General features: G+C 53.9%; 1 protein-coding gene across 1 annotated transcript; it reads right to left on the reverse strand.

The window, feature by feature from the left end:
• Positions 1–3,599: 3,599 nt before the first annotated feature.
• On the reverse strand, positions 3,600–11,277 carry KLHDC7A (kelch domain containing 7A; the record flags this gene model as incomplete). Its single annotated transcript, XM_081225856.1, has 1 exon — positions 3,600–11,277. One exon carries the CDS (start codon positions 11,275–11,277, stop codon positions 8,893–8,895), a length of 2,385 nt encoding a protein of 794 aa, XP_081081982.1. The 3' UTR covers positions 3,600–8,892.
• Positions 11,278–11,491: the final 214 nt, after the last annotated feature.

An 11,491-nucleotide genomic window follows, 5' to 3' on the forward strand; every position in this document is an offset into this window, starting at 1 on the left:
GGTAGTTCTGTTTGTAGTTTTTTAAGGAACATCCATACTGATCTCCATAGTGGCTGTATCAATTTACATTCTCACCAACAGTGCAAGAGCGTTCCCTTTTCTCCACACCCTCTCCAGCATTTATTGTTTCTAGATTTTTTGATGATGCCCATTCTGACCGGTGTGAGATGATATCTCATTGTAGTTTTGATTTGCATTTCTCTAATGATTAATGATGTTGAGCGTTCTTTCATGTGTTTGTTGGCAGTCTGTATGTCTTTTTTGGAGAAATGTCTATTTAGGTCTTCTGCCCATTTTTGGATCAGGTTGTTTGTTTTTTTTTTTTGGCAGTACGCGGGCTTCTCAATGCTGTGGCCTCTCCCGTTGCGGAGCACAGGCTCCGGATGCGCAGGCTCAGCGGCCATGGCTCACGGACCCAGCCGCTCCGCGGCATGTGGGATCTTCCCAGACCGGGGCATGAACCCGTGTCCCCTGCATCGGCAGGCGGACTCTCAACCACTGCGCCACCAGGGAAGCCCGGTTGTTTGTTTTTTTGTTATTGAGCTGCATGAGCTGCTTGTAAATTTTGGAGATTAATCATTTGTCAGTTGCTTCATTTGCAAATATTTTCTCCCATTCTGAGGGTTGTCTTTTGGTCTTGTTTATGGTTTCCTTTGTACACCACCTCCTGACAGTCAAGCCCTCCCCGGGGGCGGTACCTCGCCAGGCTGTGCAGCCTGCCCCTCACGTGGGCTGCATACAGGTGCTGACCGCTGCAACAGAACCATTGTGCTCTGTGCTATAAAAACTGAGGGGCTCCCTGCGCCCTGATATTGCATGCCAATGCAGAGGGTGTTTAAGGAAAGGACAGAAGGTATGAAACAGTCCTCCTTGGAGACAGGAAATCAACCCGGCTGGCAGTGCTGAACACCCAACCACAGTACCTGACAGTGCATTTCAAACCAGGACACAACTCAGCTTCTTCTGAGCCAAGCTCTGTGGCTGTTCTGTGCCGGTGCCAGGATGGAAGCAAACAAGACATCCTCACTGCCCACTGGGAACTCACTGGGGCCAGTGGACCTGCAGGCTGAAGCTGTGGAATGAGAAGTGGCGGGGGGGGTTATGTGTGCAGTGTGGGGTGTCCCGACTGAGGGGTGGGGAGTGTCTGGACCCGAGATGATGAGACCACATGGTCAAGTCCTTGAAAGATGAATATTGACATCACAGCTATAAGATCTGTTTGAACCTAACTTATTTCATCTGGGAAATGGGATGATGATGGATTTGAAATCTCTGTTTAAACTTCTGAGTGATGAGAAGGGCCATGGTTTTTGGTGAGTGGCCTCAGGATTTTGGATTTCCAATCCTTACCCCAGGGATCAAACGCATACCAGGAAGCTGTGGGGAGTCCACAAAAACACCAGCAGGGGTTTAGGCCCTAAGATCAAGAGGGGTCCAAGCAGCCTGGAAGCCAGGCAGTGTCATACAGTGGCACTTGCCACTTTTATTCCTTCTTTCAGTGAAGTGTCACTGAGATCCTGGACCAGACCCTGGAGACACTCATGAGAACAATATCCAGGGAGCAAGACAGTCAAGGCCTTGAGCCCAACATGCTGGGGGGCAGGAGGGCAGGAGGCAAAGCCTTCCCCGTCCTCATAGCTGATTTGTCCCCTGATGACACTGAGCTGGCCCTGGGGTATCACAGGGTCTATCATGTGTTGGTTACACAGCTGTGGGCAGGTTACTTAAACTCTCTGAGCCTCATTTTCCTCATTTGCAAAATAGTAGCTTATCTAACACACAGGGTTATTTTAAGAAATAAATGAATTACTGCAAGTCAAGTGCTTACAGCAGAGCCTGGCCATCAATAAGTGTTAGTGGTTATTTTTCAAGGAGCTGACTTACTCTTTCTGGGAAGATTTCACCGGCCCGCTTATAAGCCTCACAAGCATCCTATTCTAATAAATCACTTCTTATCTATTACTTTGCTTCTTGCTGAATTCTTTCTCTGCTGAGACATAAAGAACCAGAGCATCTCAGAGCCCCCTGAAACACCACCTAGCAGTTTCACCAGGAGGGACCCCAGTGCCCTGGCTCTGGCTAAAATGGAACCAGAACCATATGGCTGAATGATGAATGATGCAGGATTTGGAGTTTAGGTAGACCTGGGTTGGTGTCTCAGCCTCTCTCTCAGTATGATCCTGAGAAAGTGAGTTCACTTTCTTGAAATTTAGTTTCCTCTGCTATAAAGTGGTGATAATAGTGCGTACATTACAGGACTGCTGTATCGCTTGTGTACTGCTGAGTTCCAAACCACTCCAAAATGTAGTGGCTTAAACCCACAGCCTGCTATTTTGCTCATGAGTCAGTGGACTGGCAATGTCAACTGGAAAAAAAATGCACAACCTAAAAGTTGAGAGTTATGTTTTATTCAGTGGACAAAACTGAGGACTTAAGCCTGGGACACAGTATCTCAGGTAACTCTGAGAGACTGCTCCAACGAGGCAAGCGAGGGGGCGGGAGAGGATACATAGGGTTTTGCAACAAAAACAAGATAGTCGGACCATCAAAAGATTACTGTTAATTAAGGAAAACCAGATATCTCAAGTTAAGAAATTTAGCACTTTTCTGTGTATGGGAAAATGCAAAGTCTGGGCTCATTGAAATTATTCCTGTGATACGCACCTCAGCTCTCTGGGGCCAGTATCCTGGGCTCCTCACTCTAAATTTCCTCAGGGTGCACCCTCGTGGGTGGCTTGCAGCAGTTGACTGCTAGATGATGGGCATCCTGCCTCCATCCTGGGTTCCCTCAGGGCTCAGCTTCGCGGTGGCTGTAATGTGATGGCTGGATGGCTGCAACATCCTTTGCTTACTGACATGGCAGGGAATATTTTTCATTCACAGCACTCTGGGCTGAGTTCAGTCAGGTGGTCTGCTGGTCTTGGCTGGGCTCACTTGGGCATCTGTGGTCAGCTGGTGGTCAGTGGCTTGGGTGTTTGTCTGGCTGTGGACTGGGGAGACTGGTAAGAGGGCCATGTGTGTCCTGTGTGTATAGCAGGCTAGCCCAGGCTTGTGCACATGGTGGAAATGTCAGGGTTTCTAAGAACCACAAGAGAGTAAACCCAGTGCCCAAGCTAGTTAAAGCAATGCCACTGCCAGATTCAAGGGTGGAGAAGTTGATGGGAAGGGAAGAATTTGGCCAGTTTTGTCATCTACCAGGTAGTTTTTTTTTTCGGTACGCGGGTCTCTCACTGTTGTGGCCTCTCCTGTTGCAGAGCACAGGCTCCGGACGCGCAGGCTCAGCGGCCATGGCTCACGGGCCCAGCAGCTCCATGGCATGTGGGATCTTCCTGGACCGGGGCACGAACCCGTGTCCCCTGCATCGGCAGGCGGACTCTCAACCACTGCGCCACCAGGGAAGCCCTTCCAGGTAGTTTTGAGAATAAAACGAGATCATATAAGCACAGTGCCTACTGGCGCTCAATTAGCGCTCAATAAACATATTGACAATGATTAATTTCTCCGAGTTTTTTAATAATGATAAGGTAGATGTTAGAATAGATAGTAAGTAGTAACTTTTAATTTTCGTGAAGCATCTTGCCTCCATTTCCTCCCCCGTGTCATGACGATAATCACTTTCAGGCAGCGATGTCTCAGGAAGGGTTGGATGAGGGAAGGATGGTTAAGTGTTTGCACGGAGCCGGGTGTGGGGAACGTGGTCGTTACTGTTACTGGTGTAAGATCCGTGTCTCCCCTCCTCCCTGCACACAGAAACATGACAGAGACTCGATCGCTTTTTCATTTTGTTTTATTTTGACCCGCATCCCACTTTTCAAAAAACCTGAGTCTCAGCTGTTTGTAGAGACTCGCCTTCAGGCTATCCTTCCTTCTGGCTCCCCAGCTGCCTCTCTCCTCATCTCCGCTCCCTGGAGGCCCCTCCTCCCTTTGTGTTTCATCCCCCTTCCTCCACCGCAGTCTCCCATCTGCCTAGGGGATTCCTCCTGGCTGGAGCTGCAGCTTCAGGGGACTCCGAGGGTGACCCTGGGGCCACAGGGCCCTTCCAGGTAAGGATGACCAAGGTGGGAAGTGCCGGGCACCCGTCTGGGGCTCAGAATATCTGCAGGCCAGACACAGCGCATGGGCCTCCCAGGTGCTCTGAGGGGCTCTGACCCCCCATCTGCAAGGGGAAGGAGCCCCTCTCCACCTTGCACCTTCTCAGGGTTTCCAGGGACTCCGGGCAGCCTCTGAAGCTCTTCACTGCTGTCGGATGACCTGGGGAAATGCTTAATGCTTTGAGCTTGGGAACCTCATGCCAACCAGTCACTCACCCTGGTAGAAGATTGTACAGGCTTGTCTCAAAGCCTGGATGGTCGAAAATATGCATAATTTGAGCATCCTCCCCCAATCCCTACACCTTGTTACACAAGATGGGGCCTCTTGGGCTTAAATGCCAGACAACCTCCTTCCTCAGGGGCCAGGACACTGAGAAAGGGGAGTGGGAGTAGGAGAGGTCCCTCCCCCTGAGGTGGCTCAGAGCACCCTCCCTGCAGAAGATGATGCTTCTTCTGAGACTGACTTTTGGAGCAGCCACTCCAGCACCACTGGAGCAGCCAGGTGCTTTACACATATTCTCTTGTTAGTTCTTATAACATTCTCGCAAGGCTGGCAGTGGCAAAGCCACTTTACCGTTGCAGATATGGAAGATCAGAGAGCTTAAGACAATTTCTTTGGAGTTCCAAATTCAAAGATAGAGCATAATTGATTGGTGGGGGATGGACAGGGATTAGGGGCAGCCCACGAGACAGCTGAGGCCAAGTCCTTGGCTCTGCATCTCATGGTAGGGGAATGGAAATAGCAATGGGCTGAGAGTGGGCAGGGCAGGTTTAAGGATGCTTTTAAGGAAATTGAGGGTCTTTTGGACTTTGCCATAGAGGCAAGTTTCCTTGAACTCACTAAGCCTCCGTTTTCTCACCTGTAAAATGGGCTTATTGTGGGGATAAATGAGGGGAGGTGTAGGAAGCATGTGGCTCAGTTCCTGGCGTGTGCAGAGCATGGGTCCTTATCTTACATCCTGGCTCCAGGAATCCCATAGGACAGGAGGGCCTCCAGCCTTGCCTTTCTTGCTGATCATTTCCAAGGGCAGCTCTGTGCCCTACAGTAAAAGCAGGGCCCAGGCCCTAGCCCCAGGCAACTGCTGTGGTTTCTATGGTTGTTTCAACAACCTGGTTCTTCCAGATAGAACCGAGGCTGAGCTTCTCTTGTAAACATTGATGGAAGCCTCAGATAGAGAGGAACACAAAAGACGTTTTATTTATGATAGCAAAAGAAACCAACAGAAAAAAAAAATCTACAGGCCTGAAGGAGGGGGGAATGTTTAAATAAACCATGGCAGGTCCACTGGATGGAATATTGTGCAACTATTGAAATGATGTTTACCAAGGGTTTGTAATAACACGGGAAAACGCTTATTCTATAAAGCTAAGTAAAAAAGGGAAGCAACTGAATTGTATATTCAGCACAATCACATCTAGGCAAAAATCAAGCCAAACAAAAATCATGCACAAGAAAAGCAGACCAGAGGGACCTACACCACAGTGGGGGGGTCTGTCTTTGGTCGGTGAAACTGAGGAGATTTGTTATACCTTTCTCTATTTTCCAATTTTTGTTCTATAATGGCATGGTTGGCCTAATGTGCAAAGCAACACAAACTTAAGTTTTTTTTTTTTTTTTTCCTAAAGAAGAAAGAACTCTTACTGGGAAAGCAGGAACAGATGACCCATGGAGAAGCCCAGTGACACACAGGTCACTCTGAGGCTGAGGGCTACAGGGCAACAGACAAGGCTATTAAAAAGGTCAAGTGGAAATCCTAGACTCTGATTCCATGGAGTCATATGGGCTCACTGACACCCAGCCACACATTCAGGTGTGGCGTCTGTGTGTTATTTTGACTCTCACCCTTAAAGGTGCAAACTCTGCTTCTCTCTTGGGAATGTAGCTTACCTCTATCTAAAGACCCTCTTTCATACATGTTGGTGTAATGAGATTCCTTCCCTCACAGGAAAGGCTAAAGCAAATAGCTGGACTCCTGCCCTCTTCACACAGCAGGACGGAGTGCCTGGGAGGCACTCCTGCCCTCCCCCGCTGGTGTGGCAAAGTCATTCAGGAGGCAGAGACAGCCTTCCCAGGCCCTGAGCCAGTCTTGGTCTCTGCATCTTCCAGATTTCCACTCAGGGCTCTGCCCAGCCTCTTCTTATCAGGGAGCCTGATCGAAAGATCTCACTTGCCTGCCTTCTCTTTCTCTATGGCCTGTATGCAACATGGGTTCTATTTGTTTGTTTATGTATTTGTTTTCTAAAATTGCCTGTTTTCTACAGCTAGAATGTGAGGTCTATTAGGGCAGGGATGTATTGTATCTCCAACACCCGGAAGAGCGCTTGGCTTAAACAGTCTGTAAATGAACCCTGACCATCACGGCCCCAGGTGGTTTTTGCAGGCCCCCTGAACCTTGCCCTAACACGACAGCCCTAACCACTCTCGTTCCTAAACCCAGCTCTGGAGACCCAGGCCAGGAATATGAAATGCACAGCTCTAATCTATCAGTAATGACTGCCTGGGGCTCCATGCTGAAGGAGTTCTGAGGCCATTGAAAGAGCTCAACAAGAAAAGACATGGTGATTGCTTAGTGATGTCTGCCATGGGACCATAGGAGGCAGACAAGAGGTGTGGCGCACCTGAACCCAGGCTCAAGTCTCAGCTCTCCCTCTCATCATGGTGGAAGACCACATCCACCATCTAGAACAAGCTCTGCTGCCTTATCCCTTGATCCATTTCCCTAGTCCCTGCCATATGTATGCAATGGGCTTCTGGAAGTTTTCCAGAGTGATCCCTAGCTCACCCTTGGCTTGGAGCCCTTCCCCACACCCTACCCAGCTTGGCTGAGGTCTTGTCCTCTGCCGGGCTCCTTACTGGAGACCTGCCCCTGGGGCTGGATCTGGCTCTACCTGCCCCAGCTCCCAGATGGGGTTCTCCTTCTGAGCAAACCCTTCTCCCTGCCTGGCATCACATCTCCAATTCCCCTGGGTCCCTTGGAGGTTCATGCCTGAGTGTTGACTCTGAGCTTGAGCACGGCCTTTGTGGTGGAGGGGTTTGGGGAGGAGGTCACCCGCCGCAGGCTCCAGCCATAGTCCCAGCAATCTTCCCTTCCCCAGCCTCCAACTTAGAAATAAACTAAGCAGCTTCGCCTCCCAGGCCCTAGAATCGGGAAGGTGGCCTTGTACGGTCCAAGAAAAGGCTTCGTCTCTGTACCAACCTCCTCTCATTCTTTGTTCCAATCCTGCATCTTCCAAAAAGATCCCCCACCCCAGATCACCCCCAACAGCTGCAGTGAACACAAGCTCCTGCCAGGACCCTGTGGAACTGGGAAGAACTTTCTCCAGGTGCTCACCTTTATCCCCCAGGCAGAGAAGGACATGGATGGTCCTTCCCATTTTTAAGATAGGGATGCTGAAGCCTGAGCATTCCTGGCTCCCCACCTGTGGGACCTGCCCTGGTGCACCTCCCTTCTCTGCTTCTTTCCTCATGCAGCTTGTCACTTTAGAAGTAGTCCCAGCGTCCTGGCTTCTGGCTGGGACCAAGAGCATCGCTGCTTTCCTTTCTGTATATGTGTCTCCTTTGGAGATGGAACAGGGCTGCAGTAATAGATTGGACCAGTCTCTCTCCCCTCCCTCTGGGAAGAAAGGTAACTTCCTGAGGTTGGAGAGTTTCTTCCCTTTGAGAATTTACCAAACCTGATATGAAATGAAAGGAGATCCCAGTCTCCCAATGCACCACTAGAACCTTCTAGTTCCCCAGCTCCATCATGGACCTGCCCCCCACCCCCCGCCCCGGTCCTCTCCTGTCGGATGAGGCAGACCAGGTGACCGCAAGGCACAGGGAGGGCAAAGGATGCCATCACCTCTCACCACCTGGAAGGGCTGACTGGTGGTGACTGCCCCCCCAGCTCCAAGGTGAGGGCTGGGTTGCATGGGGAGCTGTATTGTGAAGGGTTCTGAGGTCTGGGGAGAGAGTGCAGTGGTCATATAACAGTGGGCCCAGCAGACGGTGGCCCTTGGATCATATTTTTTCCTCGCTCTCCTGAGACCTCGTATTCAGAATCAATTGTATTCTCAGTAAACCCTGCAAGAAGATGTGCCTTTACAAATGGATGCTGAAAATGGAGGTTTCTCCTCCTTCTAGTATACTAGAATTCCAGGTAATGAGAAAAATTAAAGTGGGCTTTGGTCAATTTATTCTGCAGACAAGAGTTCCCGTGGGCTGTTCCAATTTCAGCTGTTCTGCTTCTCCAACCATCTCTCCCTCTGGCCGGGCCCCCTGGGGCTCTCCTGGGCTCCTTCCTGGTCCTGCTGGAGCCACCTCCTTCATTTTCCCCACCTGTGTGTCCCAGGTGCTTCTGGGAATCTTGGAGGTTGGGGCTCAGTGGCCAATGTTTAGGAAGAGGCCCTGGCGGCTTATGGAGGTCTAGCCCAGATCCAGCAGGGTCAGCTTGAGGGGTCATTGGGGGTCAACTGGCCTCCGGAACCAGGACTGTGATAAGGTTGTGCCCCTGAACTTTGCTGGGGTCCTGGTACCCGCCCCCCATTCAGAGCTCAAGCAAGGTGATGGTCATCCCTGCGGACGTGGGCATCCTGGGCCTCAGAGCACCAGTCTCGAGTTCCATTTCCACACTGGGCTTCTGCAGCCCAATGGGGGCAAAGAGGCAGCTAAGAAGTCCAGCCAGTGGAGGAGACAGGACTGGAATTCACCTCCTGCTGGCCAGATTCCCAGGCCACCTGATCTCCCACAAATGGCCCATGGATGATGGGTAGGGGATGTTTTTGCCTCTAGTTTTGCGGAAGGGGCCCAGCAGAGGGGCCACTAGACCCTGGTCTGGGGCACATCAGGGCCGGGCAAGGTCAGGACGGTGGGCAGGAGGGTGCCCTGCGGGGAGGGGAAGCTCTGTAGCTCCTCAGGCACAAACCTGGGTGAGACGTAGTCGGCCAGGAAGCGGAGGGTGCGCTGGCGCCCCACACAGTAGATGAGGTCGTCCACCACGGCACACTGGAAGGTGTCCGGGTAAGGGGTCCGATACGTGGCGCACTCGTACCAGAGGCGGGTGCTGGCGCTGCAGCGGTACACGCTGATGCCCAGGCTGCGGTTGAGGTCAAAGCGATAGAGAAAGCCTTTGACCGCCACCATCTGGGCTGTGCGGTCCTTGCCGCCCCCGGTGGGGCCGGCCCGCCAGCGCTGCTCCTGGGCCGAGAATCGGAGCAGCAGGTAGCGCAGGGAGCCGCCGGTGACGAAGATCTCTCCGGCACACGCCGCGGCCGTGTGCGCCAGGGCAAAGGTGTCACTGGGGAGCGGTGGGGAAAAGGTCCAGCGGTCCAGGCGAGGGTCGTAGCATTCCACCGTGTTCAGACACTCACCCCCGATGGCGTACAGGTGTCCATCCAGGGCCACCAGCCGGCAGTGAGGGCGGGCCTGGTTCAGAGGGCACACCTCACTCCAGATGCCCGTCAGCGGGTTGTAGCAGAAGACGCGGTTGGAGGGCTGGTGCCCAAATCCCTGGCAACCGGACACGATGAAGAGATAATTGAAGAGGCTACAGACGGCACAGTCCCGGGACACAGCCTCAGGGGGCAGACGGGCCAGCGGGTGCCAGACATCCCGCTCGTCGTCATAGCAACAGAGGCGACTGGAGTCTTCCTGGGGGCACATGTCGGCCACCACCAGGTGCTTGCGGCCCCGGAGCCGTCTCTGGAGGATCAGCTCCCGCTCTGCCCCACTCAGGCACCCGTAGATGTCCGGGCTGCGCAGGACCTGGAGGTAGTTGTCGCTCATCACCTTGTAGGCGGCTTCCTTCAGGGCCTCCAGGCTCTGCTTCTTGGCAAAGGCCAGCACCTCGTAACAATTGCCCAGATCCAGGCGGACTTCTGGGGCTGATCCAGGGGTGAGCGGGAGGTGAAAGAAATTGGCCCCAGCCACAAAGTGCAGGTGGGGCTTCCCGCTGCTTCCAGCTGAGCTGGACGCAAGAGAACCCCGGGATATGGGGCTGGTGGGCAGGGCGCTCTGGTTTGGGCACGATGCAGCAGGGTCCCCAAAGTCATCGAGCTGCAGCTGAAGCTCCGGGTTCTCCACAATCTGAAGGAGGCTCTGCTTCCTGCTGAAGCCTTGTGCGGAGGGTGACACCACAGGCTGGGGGGGGGCGGCTGTCCCCACTCCACCTACTCTGCCATCGGCCTGGCCTCCCGAGGCTGCCCCGACTCCCAGGGGGCCTGGCCCTGACACAGGGGGTGGAGCCTCCACCAGGGCTGCTGTTCTGGGGGCCAGCCTGCCCCTGGAAGTGGCCTGACAGGTGGATTCAACACAGTAATCGTACACCTTGCGCTTCAGCCTGGGCCTGGTTCCCTCCATCTTCTCCGGTATGAAATTCTCCTCCACTCGAACCCGGGCCACAGACAAGAAGGTATAGGAGGCCTCGGTGGCTCCCTCCTGCTGACGCAGGGCCAGACCCATGTCCGAGGCAGCCCGGAGAGCCCCAGCCTCTGGCCTGTGGACCCCGGTCACACGGGTAAAGACCCAGCTCTTGTTCATGTCACTCTTGCATTCTGTGTGGGCCGCCCTGCACCGGTCGGCGGATTCCTGCTCCCCGGCCCCCAGCTGCTCCTGGGATCTGCTGTCCTGCCATGGGGCAAGCTCACCACTCACACCGCTGCCGTCCACTGCAGTGAGGCCAGTTAGGGAGCTTTGGGGTTCACTGCACCAATGGGGGCAACGGGGCAGCTTACCGCCAACAGCTGTTCCGGCTTCCTGGCCACGGCCCCGAGGAGGTGCCAGGCCAGAGTCCGGGCACTGCCCACCCGGCTCCTCACCAGCACGTTTCCTCTCGGGTTTCCCAGTCGCTCGGGCTTCCGAGTCTGCAGGAGACGCTCCTGTCGCCAGGACTCCGGAACCCTCCGGATTCTCCCAGCTGCAGCCCAGCGATGTTCCGGCCCCCTTGCTTCCCCTCCGGCGTCTCAGGCCCCACTGTGGCGCCCCGGAAACAGCCTCCTGGATGGCAGGCTGCCTGGAGCCTTCCGCCTCCTCCTTGGCCTCAGCCTTGGCGTTCCCACCCCCTGGTGGGGCCTGGGCAGGCCTTGACTTGTACAGCCTGTAGGCTGCGGTCGCCAGGAGCAGGGCAGCGGCAGACAGCACCACCTTGCCCGCCAGCTGCATGTCCAGATGGCAGCCCTGGGTCTCTGCTCCTCCTCCTCTGGGGAGCATGTTCCCAAGCCGACCTGGGGCAGAGGAATGTCAAGAATCCGATTAATGATTGCCCAGTAGGGAGTGGTTCCTGGTTCCTGCCGAGCTGAGAGGGACGGGGTCTTGGTCTGACCGGCTGGCCAGCAGAGGAGTTGTAGCAAAGGTGACTTTGAGCTGGCAGAGGGTGGCCAGTGGGGCTTAGGGCTGGCAGATCTCGGCTGCTGGCCTCCTTGGA

Source organism: Mesoplodon bidens (genome assembly GCF_964165515.1).
Source record: "Mesoplodon bidens genome assembly, chromosome: 2".
NCBI classification, from domain to species: domain Eukaryota; kingdom Metazoa; phylum Chordata; class Mammalia; order Artiodactyla; family Ziphiidae; genus Mesoplodon; species Mesoplodon bidens.